The sequence below is a fragment of the Salmo salar genome, chromosome 11, assembly GCF_965601325.2.
Source record: "Salmo salar chromosome 11, fSalSal1, whole genome shotgun sequence".
Classification (NCBI taxonomy): domain Eukaryota; kingdom Metazoa; phylum Chordata; class Actinopteri; order Salmoniformes; family Salmonidae; genus Salmo; species Salmo salar.
Genome location: NC_138301.1, coordinates 94,396,079 through 94,412,893, shown reverse-complemented (window position 1 = coordinate 94,412,893; position 16,815 = coordinate 94,396,079). Strand labels below are relative to the sequence as shown.

The 16,815-nt window shown below is 41.4% G+C and overlaps 1 protein-coding gene across 2 annotated transcripts; it reads right to left on the bottom strand.

Moving 5' to 3' along the window:
* Positions 1 to 3,754: 3,754 nt before the first annotated feature.
* Positions 3,755 to 14,202, bottom strand: LOC106563319 (AN1-type zinc finger protein 5). Of its 2 annotated transcripts, none has more exons than XM_014128826.3 (6): positions 14,040 to 14,202; positions 6,537 to 6,712; positions 6,290 to 6,401; positions 6,009 to 6,109; positions 5,723 to 5,851; positions 3,755 to 5,587 (listed from the first exon to the last, which is right to left on the bottom strand). In XM_014128826.3, the coding sequence occupies exons 2-6, from the start codon at positions 6,691 to 6,693 to the stop codon at positions 5,439 to 5,441; spliced, it is 648 nt and encodes a 215-aa protein (XP_013984301.1). In that variant the 5' UTR covers positions 6,694 to 6,712; positions 14,040 to 14,202; the 3' UTR covers positions 3,755 to 5,438. The 2 variants fall into 2 exon arrangements, with proteins under 2 accessions (XP_013984301.1, XP_013984300.1); XM_014128825.3 differs by having other exon boundaries at positions 3,968 to 5,587; positions 6,290 to 6,413.
* Positions 14,203 to 16,815: the final 2,613 nt, after the last annotated feature.

Below are 16,815 nucleotides of genomic sequence, written 5' to 3'. Positions count from 1 at the left end.
AGAATGGCATTCTGATGTAGTAGGAGTTGGTTTGGAGTGTTTTCAAACATACTTTGGACACATTTTCATAATGCATTGTAATCAATGGGCAAGTTATGACTAATGGAGAAAAAAAAAAAATATATATATATATATAAAATAAAAAGTGGTTTCGGGATGAACTACAATCACAAAAACTGTGAAAAAAGTATATATGTAAAAATGTCAGACAGGACAGAAGGAATGTATAGTCTGTGCTGAAAAAAACACTACAATCATGTAAAGCCACTCAGTCAATGGATATCACAAGATCTTGAAAATACAAACAAATACAAGGTTTGTATGCCCGTTTTGCGGGGGAATACAGCTACATGTCACCTTGACTTGTGCACAAATCAGCAAGGAACATAAAACGAAAAACAAATGATCAGTCAGAGCAGTCTCCAGCCTGCCACCTACTGGACAAGAAGGATATTATCATTGGGTTTGTGATAATCTCCCGTGGGCACCCAGTTGACCAAATGACTCTGTCATGTTTATACTCTGTCAGCATTGGTGTAAAATACTTAAGTAAACATACTTGAAAGTACTACGGAAGTAGTTTTTTGGGGTATCTGTACTTTATTTGACTATTTATATTTTTGACAACTTTTACTTTTACTTCACTACATTCCGAAAGAAAATGTAATTTTTACTTCATACATTTTCCCTGACACCCAAAAGTACTCGTTACATTTTGAATGCATAGCAGGACAGGAAAATTGTCTAATTCACACACTTATCAAGAGAACATCCCTGGTGATCCCTACTGCCTCTGATCTGGCAAACTCACTAAGCACAAGCTTTGTTTGTAAATTATATCTTAGTGTTAGAGCATGCCCCTGGCTATCCGTAAATTTAAAAAAATACAAATTATGCCGTCTGGTTTGCTTCATATAAGGAATTTTAGCAATTAAATTTACTTTTGATACTTAATTATTATTAAAGCAAATACTTTTAGACTTTTACTCAAGTAGTATTTTACTGGGTGACATTTTCCATTAAGGTATCTTTAGTTTTACTTAAGTATGAAAATTGGGTACTTTTTACACCACCGTCTGTCAGAGAACTGGCAATCACAAGAGGTCCAACTCATTGCCCAGAGATTTCTCTCTCCCGCACGGTGTTTGGGGGGCTTTTATAGTAATCCACATGGTGCCTGCTGTGTCTGTGACCCCTGGGTTGTTCTGTAGCTGAACACGTGCAGCTTGTTTTAGGCTGATTATGCCTGCCTGCCCAACAGTGTGCATCTAAACATACTGTACTGGTGGAAGCTGAGGGTGAGTATTTCATGTGAGAGAAGGCCACGCAGCTGCAAATCAGGTTGCCAGTCTCTATATTTACCCATTAGCAGAGACACACAGTGGTGTTGTCAGTCAAAATATAAGTAACTTAATGTATGTTCCTCTGAATGACTCTGTCAAGCTGACAGTTATTGTCAGCAGTAATCATGCGCCTATGAACCTGAGTTACACTGTTACCACTGAGACGGTTTTCCCTAGCAGGAAGCCCACTGTGAACAGTTCACCCTGGACTATCAGATCAAATACAAATATCACTGTCATGTCTACCTCCGATAAGCCTCTCAGTAAAGCAATTAAAAACAATCAAGCAACCAGAAAAGTGTGAAAATAGGTCACATTAACATACACTGCCTTCAGAAAGTACTCAGACCCCTTGATTTGTTCCACATTTTGTTAAGTTACAGCCTTATTCAACAATGGATAAAGAAAATAAAATCTTCAGCAATCTACATACAACACCCCCATAATGCATTTTCTTTTGCAAATTTATAAAATATAAAAAAACAGAAATACCTTATTTACATAAGTATTCAGACCCTTTCCTATGAGACTCGAAATTGAGCTCAGATGCATTCTGTTTCCATTTTCCATCCTTGAGATGTTTCTACGACTTGATTGGAGTCCACCTGTGGTGAATTCAATTAGACATGATTTGGAAAGGCACACACCTGTCTATATAAGGTCCCAAAGTTGACAGTGCATGTCAGAGGAAAAACCAAGCCATGATGTCCAAGGAATTGTCTGTAGAGCTCCGAGACATGATTGTGTCGAGGCACAGATCTAGGGATGGGTTCCAAAAAATGTATGCAGTACTGAAGGTCCCCAAGAACACACTGGCCTCCATCATTCTTAAATGGAAGAAGTTTGGAACCACCAAGACTCTTCCTAGAGCTGGCTGTCCAGCCAAACTGAGCAATCGGGGTAGAAGGGCCTTGATCAGGAAGGTGACCAAGAGCCCTAGAGTTCCTCTGTGGAGATGGGAGAATCATCTCTGCAGCACTCCACCACTCAGGCCTTTATGATAGCGTGGCCAGACGGAAGCCACTCCTCAGTAAAAGGCACATTCCAGCCCACTTGGAGTTTTCCAAAAGGCACCTAAAGACTCTCAGACCATGAAAAACAATATTGTCTTGTCTGATGAAACCAAGATTGAACTCTTTGGCCTGAATGCCAAGCGTCACGTCTGGTGGAAACCTGACACCATCCCTACGGTGAAGAATGGTGGTGGCAGCATCATGCTGTGGGGATGTTTTTCAGCAGCAGGGACTAGGAGACTAGTCAGGATCGAGGCAAAGATGAACAGAGCAAAGTACAGAGAGATCCTTGATGAAAACCTGCTCCAGAGCATTCAGGACCTCAGACTGGGGTGAAGGTTCACCTTCCAACAGGACAACGACTCTAAGCACACAACCAAGATAACAAAGGAGTGGCTTTAGGACAAGTCTCTGAATGTCCCTGAGTGGCCCAGCCAGAGCCCGGACTTGAACCCGATCGAACATCTTTGGAGACCTGAAAATAGCTGTGCAGCGACGCACCCTATCCAACCTGACAGAGCTTGAGAGGATCTGCAGAGAAGAATGGGAGAAACTCCCCAAATACTGGTGAACGTTTGATATATAGGACACTTTAGTAATGCAGTTATTGAACAGTTGTCAGTAATTTTGGTTTAGATTCATACTTATCAATTATCTTCCTTCACCTACAGATTTTCTGTTTGTGTGACAGAATGAAGTGAAATACAGACAATGTCTTTCACAAAATACCATGCACTTTAAAATGTTGTTTGCTTTTTTTCGTATCCAGAACAATTACTTTTATTCATGTAAACTGTCCACATTTTAAAAGGAAATGTATTTTGATTTAAATAGCGCCTGATGTGCTTTCTTTCATACAAGTATGGTCTAATGAACAAGGGAGTCTCTTCAAATCATTTACAAGACCTAACCCACAGCAGGCAGAAAGCCATTACCAAAAGGGACTTGAGTTGGACTCTACCTCAAAGACTAGTGAACATCTCTGATATACACAGAGCGCTAACATCAATAACATGCATGTCAATATCTCTGGCTCAAAGTAGGAGGTTGACAGTATCACTACTTATCTTTGTGAGAGGTATTGACAAGAAGCGGCAGCAATTGGGGATCCTTAATAAATACAAATACAGACTTAAAAAGCAGCACCTCCACAGTTGCCATAGCAGGAGGGAGAAAATGACACTCAATCGAGTTTTGCCCCTCTGCATAGTAAAATACCATGGGCAGTGCAGCAAGCCAATGCAATTATGTACTGATACTTGCAAAGACATTGAATTCTTAGAGACATGGGTAAATGCATCACTTTCACTGTTGCGACATGTTAAAAGCTTCAACGTGAAAACAGATTACAATAGCTGATGGCATCAACATTAAATAAAATGGCCACGGGTTACATGATTCTATATCTCTGTACATCATTTTATTTACATGATACAATTTTGCAGTAATGTTGTGTAACAAGATTATATGCGCAGTACATAAATATAATGGTTTGTACAAACTTGCATAACTAAAAAGGGTTAAAAAGGTTAAAACATAGATATTAAAGTGAAATCTCACAGCCCTACAGCGTGAACAGCAGGACCAAATAAAACAGAAAAACGAAAAGAATCTAAATCAAGAGTGAGTCCACTGGACCAGTTCTGACTACTGAGGAACACAAGCACTTACTTGCACACATACACAATACTCATCCACCATCCATCCAAGTCTACTGGACTACACTTGTGTTTAATAGATAGCATGTGACACGCACTCCACAATATAATCAAACATATCAGCACACATACATTAAAAATAAAAAATTAACAAAACACAGAAGTGAAACATTGATCAAAAGATTAGTGGACCTAACCCTTCCAACCTCAGCAATCTGGTTCATTTAGGCTTTTTGTCATTGATACAACAACCCATGCAAAACACCCCATATCCTCATAAAAACATGGACACGAGAAGGGAGGAAAAAAAGAACACAGAAAGGGCATCAACACTGTCACATGACCTGAGTGGCTGGATGAGTGAGGTCAAATGACCCGACCTTGATCACATTGCAGGAAGTCTTCCTCCAATTTCCCATCCACCCAGTCAGAGGCAGCGCCAAGTTTCCCCTTCAAATGAGCATCACAGCATCAAACCTAAATACTTCTTTAGGAAATAATCTTTAACGGATACAAGTAAACCTAAGCAATGTTTTTTTAGTGCAGCACACATTGCCTGAAGAATGAACCAGTGGAGCAGGCTTGTATGACACAATGATATTCGGTTTGATTCAGATGCACCTCTGATGAGAGCCAATAAGGTTGGAATAGAACACATCCATCCAGCCATCGTCCAAGTGTCAGGGGTCTGGCTGCTTTCCCCATGCCTACTGGATGATAACTTCATCAATTCAGATTCATAAGCTCCTCCAAGATGTTCTTTAGTTGACTAATAAATCAAGCTTTTTTTTTGCGTCACTACTTCACATCTTATCTCACAATAGGGAAATGTGCTTGAGGACCTCCCCTGAACCGAGGCCCCATGCAGCACAGAAACAAACATGTCTGGTAGTACATATAAAACAGACTCCACGAGGACACCATGACACATTATGAGATAAGTTGAGCAAAAACAGCTATTTCCAACATATGCCAGCTGTGACCAGCCACTGCGGGAGTGATCCAGTCAGGGCTGTAACAGTCTCATAGGCAAGTGTCCCCCCCCATCCTCAGAAATCTCAACAATACACAGAGATAGCCAGTCACAAAAGTAGTTAACACATCAGATCGCCTACTTGACAACAATCAGACTCCCCCATAAACAGTGAGAATTAAGCCAGGTCCAGGCGTAACCGGAAAAGCAACATTTCTAGTCTGTAGTATATATATATTTTTTAACATTTTTGATCTTTCTCATTTTCTTTAATCATAAGCACAGACACCGACAGAATACAAAAGAAAAAATGTGATCGTTCATGCATTGCAGGAAACTGGACCCCCTCCATACTGTAATTTAAAAAACTAGTCCTTTAGAACGCAGGTCAGCACGAGTCCTTTTTTTGAATCCATTCACTCAATGTTCAAGGTCAAAGTGAGAAAAGGTCTTATATTCTCTGGATCTTGTCGGCCACCACCACAGGGTTCTCCTTGCGGATCTTGGCGGCGGCCTCTGCTTTGTAGTCATACGGGCAGTTGTGTTTGTCTGAGTAACGGTGGAGTCCACAGAACAGGTTCCCACAGCGGCAGTCAAAACCTGGCAGATTAAAAAAGGTACAGTGAGTCACACTAATAGACCTGGCTCATATCAACTCATAGAATTATATGATAAGCCACAGCCTTCTTCAGGTGTAACTGACTGAATAAGCAGTAATGGAATGTTTGTCATCACCTGTAAGGCCAACCTTCTTGCGGCACATGAAACACCTGTTCTTCTTCGGTTTGGGGGGTTCGGGTAATTTGGATTCGTTACTTCCAGCCGCACTGGGAGGGGAAGCGGAGGCGATGGGCTGAGTGACCACTGGAAAAATAGGGGAAAGCAAAATAAGACCTCAAAACTGGCCCAAAGAATATTCACAACCACCTCCCATCACAGGCCTGTAACCACTCACACGTGACCCCCCCCCCCCCCCCCCCCCCCATGAGGCTCTGAACACCCATATGAGTCAGACACCCACCAGGTTCTGCAAGCTCTGCTTTAGGCGATACTTCTTCCTCCACACAGGAAATGCTCATCTCGGTCATCTGTTGGGTAACAGGAAGAGCTGCTCCTGCCCCACTACAGCGAGAGAAAGAGAAGCTACAAAGTTTTACTCCAAATCGTCCACTTCATTCTAGCCGTCTCACTCAGATGTAATGATATAACAAACGTGGTGCAAGATAAGCGACAGTCATTTGGTGTGGATTGGTCTTAAAGAATTGTTTCCATGGTGATTTCTAAGTAGCAACAGACAATCACCTGGCAGCTTCGGCATCAGCTTCAGCGGCAGCAGCGGCAGCATTATTCAATGTGGCCTCAATTCTCTGGATGGCAGAGGCCTCCATTGTGGGGCTACTGGAGACACTGCCACCTAAATGAGAAACTATTGGATTTACTAGGAGAAAAAGGTCATGACCACAAACCTGAGTCTTAAGGCATCTACTTCTCAAACAGATAAAAATGACCAAAAACGATGAACAGTTTATGGAGGAATGGCAGATCTTACCCATTGCACTCAGGGGGCTCACTCCTCCATTGTTCTGTCTGGTCAGGTGGTCCTTATAGCAGACAGAGCACATGCCACTGGTCCTGGGGTTTCCAAAGAAACCACAGCCGGTAGCACAAAGCATGGGTGCTTGGCTCTGATTGGTCTCCTGTGCCATCTCTGCTGGGTAAATTGCCCTGGACAGAATCAAACAGACACGCTCATTAGAGAGTGAGACGTGTGGCCTACAAAAAGTCAGGCAGAATTTCATCCGTCAAAAACAGAGATACGATGGTTCTCTTATTTGGGGGGGGGGGGGGCATATGGCTGGCTGAGCCCCTTCTAATGATTCTAGTACAGTTATTAGCCTATCATTTGACAAAATGTCTAAACATAACCAATTGTTAGTGAGACAAAGCTGTATACAGTATTTGTCCAGTCACGCATCAGACAACATTCAGTACACAGATTACCGATAGAAGATAATGAACCCTTAACGAAGAAGCAATATTATATTCCAGCATTTTAATCTCTCTGGCCTTGAACTGCTTACCGCCATTCTAAAAGCACTGCCACTTCAACAGTTGAACCTGAATGATCTCGCTCGCCCTGTACATCAGGGTCTCAGTGGGTTTATTTTGAGCCACATTGAAAGTTCTCTAAATCAGAGATTTTATCTCCACCTTTTGATAGCCTCACTGTCCGCAGTTCAGTTTTTTACATCTTCATACGTTTAATCACCATCTGTTTCAAGTCACTCTTTCTGCACTGAGTGAATCAGTGCGGTCTAAGCCTAGTTAAGAGTTAAACATCGAGATAACGTCGCCGGTGGGCTCATCGCAGTCAATATGCAGCTGCCTGCATTGTTATCGTCAACACAAGGTCAACAGACAAGACAGGACTCTTTAAACAGCGGGTGGGATGTGCAGTCTTCAATCATAGGCAAGAAACAACTTGTCCCTCTGGTTGAATCACTCACTATCACAGCCAGAGACAAAATAAAGTGACGTATGAGACTCGGCCCAACCAATCAGCTAACGATTTTCAACTGGACACAAAATTAACAGTCAGTTAGCATTAGCCAAGCTATAGCCCACTAATATTTTCATGGGAAGATTAACTTTCAAGCAAGAGTGGGGGGCGGGCCACAGAAATAATGAATTAAATTACTATGGCTGGGGCAGTTGTATCACTCAGAACCAAATGGGCCCCATGCAAAAAAACAAAAGCCAACAGTATACGCCATGCTTTTTTTGCGAAATGCGTTGGACGGTTTCCCCGGAAATGCACTGCTATCGCCCCATCACGTGTTACTGCTGACTACAGTGTTGTTCACCGTCCCATGCTGCGTTCCTAACCAAGTGGGACGTGGGAATTTACCACCATAGAGTTAAATAGGAATCTAGATGGATAAAACCCATTTGGTATGGAGGGCTTCTACCGTTTTAAATGTAGTCAACTGGGTGGGACCTCCTATGGGTGAAGGAAGGATCACATGATTCCATCCAGGGTCATCAGGAGGAATCAGACAATTAATTATACTTGTGCGCAAACATTCAATAAGTGTAGGAGGCAGTAAATCGCCATCATTGGCTTCATACCGGATTAAAACAACACACTTGTAGAAGTAAATTGACTACTTCAAAATTGATATGTTTTCAACGGTGCTGCTGGTGCGTTCAGACGCAATAATGGGACACACAATATCTATGTTTACCACATACGACTGGGAAAAATCTATTTCAACGGCCCTCCAACTGATAATTATTAGGACTGTGACGGAATTTTACACCAAATCCAAACCGTTAAAAACCTGCTGTATGTATGCATGCATGTAAGGCGTGTGCTATAGCTTGGAAAATACACCGAACAAAAATATAAAAAAAAGCAGCATGTAAAGTGTTGGCCCCATGTTTCATGAGCTGAAATAAAAGATCCCAGAAATGTTACGAATGCACACAAAAAAACCAATTTCTCTCAGATGTTGTGCACAAGTTTGTTTAGATCCCTGTTAGTGCGCATTTTGCCTTAGTCAAGATTATCCAGCCAATGACAGGTGAGGTGCGGGGGGCTGCCTTAAACCGACATCCACGTCTTCGGCGCCTGGGGAACAGTGGGTTAAATCTATTGGTCATGGGTTGTAGGTTTATGGGCTATTTCTCTTAAAATATATATTTCACTGACTTGCTCCAGACTGGTCAGGTAGATGCTGAGTGAGTGGTGGGGAGGGCCTGATGGGTGTGTGTGGTTGAAAAACCACTACAGTTATTGACTGAATCACGTGAGCGAGAGGAGAGCGAGCAGCACGCGCGCATGTCGTGACATCTATTTACCAGTTGTAGGTAGGCTATTTAGATTGTCATTATGGAGACACCCATTTCCAACCCCTTTTCCAGAAAGCATTAAAACTCTACAACTGATGCACATCAAGAAATAATGGAGACAAAGCACTGGAAAATGATTTTGGGCACATGACAAATCCACTCAGAGGAGGTTTAAAATGCATTCTAATGTTGACTGCTGTCAAGCGCAGTGATTCATGCATGCTCAATTCTTGGAGGTTGCCAGAGTGGAAATCTAAAATGGAAGTTGTGGAACTCCCTCGCGTGGTTCTTTTTTTTTTGTGGGGGAGGGAGTCCTAAATGTAGACTAAATGTGGATAATTATACATTTGCCTCTGTTGGCCATCAAGTAGCCTATTAACGTATACACCGTTGAAATTACAATATCAATGGAGTCAAATCAATTTGTGCCACCTGTATAGCCTACCTGGAGCCGGCAAACCAATGTAATAAATAGTCTATAACTTCAGTTTATTGTAGCCTGATGTTCTTATGAACGCATTAGATTGATGTAACAGTAGTCAGATTAGGCTACAGAAAAAAATAAAACATAGGAACATTGGCTGTTGACAGCATATTGAGTTAGTCTGTTCATTTTAACTAAGTAAGCTGCTAAATCGTTCAGTTTACATCTAGTCTACATCTTGTCTAGGCTACTGTAGACTGAAATGAGATGTGGTCCTATAGGCAACCTGACTTTATCTAAGCAAACTATGGCATTTAATTAGAATCATAAACCCAGATTTTAGTCTGTGTCCTACGCCTATTGAAATGACAAGTAAATCTGGCAAATGGGCCATTTATAAGAGTTCAGTCTTAACATCTAGCGCATAAGAACAATTGCCAGAAAATAGCCTAACATTAGTTTATGTTCATCCAAGTGTTTCTTGCTCAGAGATTGAGATTCTCTGTCCAACTTTCATATGTCAAACTCCTGACAGATTTATCTATAGTTATGCACATGCTCAAAGGGGATTTATTTACAAATATAAACCTGGTTTGAGCCCCGAATGCAGATTGGCTGAAAACAGTGGTATATCAGACCATATACCACAAGTATATCAAAACGGTACTTATTACTGTTCTAATTACATTGGTAACCAGTTCATAATAGCAATAAGGCACCTCGGGGGTTTGTGGTATATGGCCAATATAACACAGCTAAATGGCTGTATACAGGCACTCTGCGTTGCGCTTAACAGTCCTTAACCGAGGTATATTGGCAATATACCATACCTCCTTGTGCCTTATTGATTAATCACAACAATCAAGCGAGTTAATAAATCGACATTCATTGATGGAAAATGATCTGGCAAGTTTAATAAGGGCAAATTCTTTGCCATAGCTTGCAATAATTATTTTGAGGAACCCCAAATTTTGCTTCTAATGTCTTCACAAGTTAATATGATATTCCTTCTTCATTACCTCGATAACGGTATGAAAAAAATTGCTTATTGTATAGATATGGCAACTCCTCCCTTGCTGTAAAAAAATAAAATAGGCCTAGTTTTCAGGTCATTTGGGCAGGTTTTTTGTTGTAGAATGACGTAGAAACAAAGTTGATTCAACCAGTTAGTGTAACAGTGGTGTTACTCTTCTACACAACTCTTCAATGAAAATATATTACAAAAATAAAGTATTACCTATACCAATTAAAAGAGTGTTGCAGGGTGAGGCCCATTGAAACTATGCATTAACAAATTCCATGACAGGTTTTTAAATATGTTAATGGTAGCTCTTTAGAATACTTTGGTTTAAGCAAATATTTGCGCTCGCTCTCTTACAATGCTGTTACACAAGTTCTCTGAACATTTAAATGAGGGATATCACCTTTTGCTGTGACAGATCTTTCAACATCTCATAAATGTCTGTCTTTTCAGTCCAGCTCTCACAAACACAGCCTGATTAAACACATACGTTCCTCAATGAATTAGTCATTGTGATTACTTGGGCTAAGCTTTAGTTTGTGTTGTACCTCACCAGACTGATCAAACTCTAAAGTGCCTGCTTGTCATCTCTGTAACCACTTCAAAACACAGTACCAGCCAAAAGTTGACACCTACTTATTCAACGCGTTCTAAAACCCTTGAATGAGTAGGTGTGTGTCCAAACTTGACGAACTGTACTTTGAAAACAGCCACTGCGCATTTTTCTAATAGAAATCGCAACTCGCACGTACTCAACTTTTTATTCGCACATGTAATGCTCGCATTAGAGCCCTGCAAATTGACCGCCCGCCAATGTGGCTGGTAAAATCTGCATTCGTAGCCTCCAATACCTAAATCTACTCTCATTTGGCAGGTGTTCATTTTATGCCCTGCTAGACTGCCATTTTTAAGTGTTGCCATATATTTTCAAGCAGATTTAAGTCAACACCAACTAGGCCACTCAGGAACGTTCAATGTTGTCTTGGTAAGCAACTCCTGTCTATATTTGCCTTGTGTTTTAGGTTATCGTCCTGCTGAAATGTTATTGTCCATGCTGATGACAAGCATAGCCATAACATGATGCAGCCTCCACCATGCTTGAAAATACTATGAGTGTTACTCGCTTTCTATTCAGGACTAAAATAATCTCCACATTTTGCAAGCCATTGGAAAACCTCGCTTGGTCGTTGTGGTTGAATCTGTGAAATTCACTGGTCAACTGAGGGACCTTACAGATAATTGTATGTGTGGGGTACAGAGATGAGGTAGTCATTTATAAATCATATGAAACAGTTGTTGCACAGAGTGAGTCCATGCAACTTGTGACTTAAGCAAACAACTTATTTAGGCTGGCCATAAAAGGGGTTGAATATTGTCATTTGAACATTTTTAAACATATCTATAAAAAAAAAAAATCCACTTTGACATTATGGGGTAGTATTTGACATCCATTTTAAATGCAGGCTGTAATCACAAAATGTGGAAAAAGTCAAGGGGTGTGAATACACGTCCCATTGTGGAGTCTGAGCATGCAGGCATCGACATTGAGGCCATCTCCAGTTTGAAGTAGTCAATTTTCTTTCTACTACTTCTTAGTTGGCAAACAAACTGAAAGGGTGCATACTGCCAGCTAGAGTGTTTGAACTGGTATAAAGCCAAGGTTGGCGATTGACTGCCACCTATAGTTATGGAATGTTTACTCACAAGTATAATTCCTTGACTGATCACTCCTGATGACCCAGGTTGAATCATGTAATCCCTCTTCGCCCATAGGAAGGCCCACCCAGTTGGCTACTTTAAAATCGTGTGGAAGCCCTCAATGGCAATGCCAAAACAGGTTTTATCCATCTAGAGCCCTCGAACTCTGGTGGCAAATTCCCACCACACTGACTCACATGGACAGGGGTATTCGCTTTCGCCTGTTACAAGCAGGGTTGACACGCTGATCTCAAACAACCTCGCTAGCCAACAGCTCGGGTGACTATTTTTAGGCAACCCTGGAAGCACCACTAAGGTTTGGTTACATCACAAAAAGCCGGCTGGCACAGCAAGACTGTGCATTGGTTGTTTATTTATACAGGAACGAATGTAGGGCGTTTAAATTTTGTAATATATTTCTCAGTCAATCTTTAGCTACATACCAGCCGATTAAACTCAACTCCACAATACTATGGAGTTGCGCGGCGACTAGTGTGGGCGGACTGGAGATCCGGCTTAACATAAAAAGAATAGCACCCAATTACAACATTATACTGTATAATGCCACGTTCAAAACAACTGGCGAAAAATTGTTTTGAACGGTCATCCATCTCCAGACCTGAAGCTCATCAACGTCATGAACACGGCATAATTGGGTGGTATTCTTTGTGTGCTAAAAATCAGTAGTTTGATAGAATGTCGCTCAACTCCATTGTAAATCGTGGAGTTCGTTAGCTACATACCTACAAGCTGCAAACCCACATGCATATGTCTTGCATTGATAGGAAATGTGTGTTGCTAGCTAACTGATAAGCCAACAGTCCTATGATGTTTAGCTATAAATAATATATATTATATGAAAATCAACATGAAGGAAAATGTGCTGCCTGCCTACTGCCACGACCACCACCCCCCTACATTAGGGTCCAAGGACAAAGTTTACTTTATATCGAAATAACGTTAGCCAACTGACAACGTTATATAGACAATAACACTATAATGCATCTCAACATATAATAAATCCATACAAACAGACTGGCGAGCAAGCTGGAACGAAAGCTCAGGCCAACGATTCAGACACTGCAGCCAGTGGAGGCCTCGACTGCTCTGTAAATCCACTGAGTCATGCTAGCTAACGTTAGCTAGGGAAGATTGCCATTCCGACATCTAGCTAGGTAGCTAACGTACTGTACTAGATATAGCAATAAAGCTACGGCGTTGTTTCCTAACTATACATGACATGATTATATTGCAGTAGCTAACTACCTACTGATGAATAATATATGATTCAACAATATATCCAACGTTAGCTAGCGAAATGTGGTTATTCGCAAATCACCATTATTATATCTTACTAGTTAGCTAACGTTAGCACTTTGTCATGTCTTTGTTCCTGCCAGACTCTTCCTGTTTTGGCAGTTTAAGATGAACAAATACTTTCGGTACACCAATGACTAATTACATACATCTAACGTACGTTAAATAAAATGGATGCCCATTTCGACAGACGTTGGTTGCTAGCTACGTTAACCATATAAAATATTCGAGGTTGAGGTTGCCTCGAGATGATCTGCACATCACACTCTCGTCAACCATCATCGACCACGATGATGGAACTCAAATGGTTGCCGTTTTAGGTAGCTAGTTAACGTTAGTTAGCTGGCCAGTTCTGTGATGGTTACAGTAACTCCAATGTTCCCTAACGGTTGTTTTCCGTGGTGAAACTGTTCTGACCCCCCCGAAGAAAAAGCTAGATATACGTGACGCCAACTAGCCATTTTCACTTCGTGGACAAAAACAGTAAGTTATCTAGCTAACGACGGTAGGTAGCCAGCCGTTTGCCCTTAATACTTCACCATACATTAATTAAACTGGATAAAAATTGCTTAGACTGACCTGCATAGTTATGACATTTTACCTTAACTTGTAAAAGTAAAAACTAGCTGGTTGTAACGTTAGCTAGCTAATACAATTTCGATATCCTTTCAAACTCACAGTAAACAACTGTTAGTTAGCTAACATTGGCTGGAAAATATTTTTAAAGGCATTTCACTTACCTTATTATTGGTGTAGTTTTATAGTAGCTTAATTGAATAAGAGGGTTCTTGCTCCGTGGGTCGTTCGGTGTTAGAAAAGCCCTGGCAGACTCTCCGTTTCCCCTTTCTGCGTTACTAAGGGCTCCGTCAGAGTTTAATCCCACCAGCTGGCTAACCTAGCTACTGTTTTCCATCAGTTGTGCGTTTGTTGCCTTAGTAAGAGGAGGCGTGGCAATACACGTCATGGAAGATAGCGACCCTATGGTTGGAGGAGAGAAAGGTAGGGACACCCCTTTTCGGTCGTCGCGAATATTTTAAACACATACAGGACAAGTGTTAGGTACAATGTAACCATTGTGAAGACCGGCAGTGGATGTTTTGGAAATCAGTGAATTTGAGCAGTCAACGCCCCCAAAAACCATCGGTAATCATTCGTCATCGTTTTTGCATCAATCGTGGCTTGGACACGGTGTAACAGCAAAACAACCGAGTAAACAATGACTGTATATTAGGTAAGTAAATCATGTCGAACTTGAGTAATACCTTGTTGACGTTACACAATGTCATACTAATGTTAGCACTGACTCTTGTAAAGAAAATATTGGGTATAGTTTAATTTCAGTAATGGCAATGAACAATCATTTGAACAATATAAGACCACAAGAAAAGGAAAAAGCACAGAACAAGACAATATAAAATATGAGGGTTATCAGGGCCCTAGCCTTTTGGGGGACCTAAGCGAGAGAACATTTTTTAAGTATTACAGCTAATTTCCTGTAATTCTACCCATTCTGCCACAGGTTGAGATAAGTTAAGCAAATTTCCTGCAAATCTACACATTTTGACTGGTAAATGAGTGTCACAGAGGCTCTCCACACGGCCAAAACTGACTCGCTCCTTTGTTCTCATCCTGCTAGATCTATCCGCTGTCTTCAACACCGTGAACCATCAGATCCTCCTCTCCACCCTTTTAGGACTGGGTGTCTCAGGCTCTGCTAACTCTTGGATTGCATCCTGCCTGGCAGGCCGCTCCTACCTGGTGATGTGGAGAAGATCTGTGTCTGCATCAAATACTCGCACTACTGGTGTCCCTGAGGGCTCGGTTCTAGGCCCGCTCCCTCTGTCTATACACCAAGTCACTCGGACTCTGTCATATCCTCACATCAGGGATGGGCAATTTTGATGGGGGTGGGGGCCACAAACAAATCTGAACTCCTCATGAGGGTCTGCAATTGCACACTGGTCTAGGTACCCAGATCCATACCCCCCACATTGCAAGCAAAACATGTGTCCCCACTCTTGACAGCAGATAAATAAATACAACATTGTTTGCAATCTACACATTTTGCCATGGGGTGGAGAGAAATTGATCAGTTTTACAGCAAATTTTCTGCCATTCTACACATTTTGCCATGGGGTGGAGACAATGTTACAGTTTTAAAGCAAGTTTGCTACCATTCTACATATTTTGCCATAGGGTGGAGAGAAATGTTTACAGTTTTTAATATATCTGAGTGAGACAGACTAACAGAATCAATGGGGGCCTCCCCGCAGGCAATTTGACCATGATAAGTTTAGATAGTTGAGCGGCCAGCTAATTAGCAATAAAAAAAAAATGCAAGTGACCTTGGACAACACCTTGTCATTCTCTGCAAACATCAAAGCGGTGGCTCCTGCAGGGTCATGCTCTACAACATCCATAAAGTATGACCCTACCTCACACAGGAAACAGCACAGGTCCTAATCCAGGCACTTGTCATCTCCCGTCTGGACTACTGGCTGGGCTCCCTGCTTGTGCCATCAAAGCCCTGTAACTTATCCAGAATGGATTCCCCCCCCCCCCAAAAAAAAAAAAAACCTTTAGTGAACTAACGCTCTCACATGACTTCCTCGCCCACCCACCCACATACATAACTTAATCAAGGCTTTTCCGGCTCTTTTGCACTATAATGTGATCAGAGGTGATGAGCGCAACAAAATGATTACATTTTCACTCTGGTTTATAGACAAAAGGTATCCAAGTTGATTAAGAGACCATTGATACAATGGGAGGGGGTGAGAAAAAAGCTTGGTGATTTCAGTGTCTGATGTCCTAAGCACTCAGCAAAAACCATTAGCTAACATACTAACATGTATTAAAAATAATCCAGAAAATGTGTCTTTTGCCATGCTGAATGCTAGATGTCACTGAAATGTAAAAATAATCCATTATTCATTTGTTTGACCCAACATTTAACAGCGCTTGTGCAGCAGATAGCTTAGCAGTTACAGCTTTGGGACAATAAGGGGGGGGGGTCGTGTTAAATGTGTTATACACATTTTGGTTTAATGCATAGTTGTGCAACTGACTAGGTATCCCCTTCCCCACTTGCATCTAAACAATTGACAATTTACTTTTCTTAGTCCTATAAATCTGAAAGAAAACATTTCGAACAGTGTTTCGAACAGTATTTACAAAATATCTATTAATTTGATGAGAGTATATAAAAACAAACAAATAAGTTGTGCAAATGTGTAAGGGGATGTCAAAATTAAGTGATTGTGCATACTTTTTTTCTGTCAAACCCAAAATTAGGGCACCAGGCGGCCTTCCCTGTGGCTCAGTTGGTAGAGCATGGTGTTTGCAACGCCAGCATGGTGTGTGCAACGCCAGGGTTGTGGGTTCGATTCCCACGGGGGGCCAGTACAAAAAAAAAATGCATGAAATGTATGCATTCACTACTGTAAGTCGCTCTGGATAAGAGCGTCTGCTAAATGACTAAAATGTAAAATGTAAATGCGTTAACTGGTGATTTCA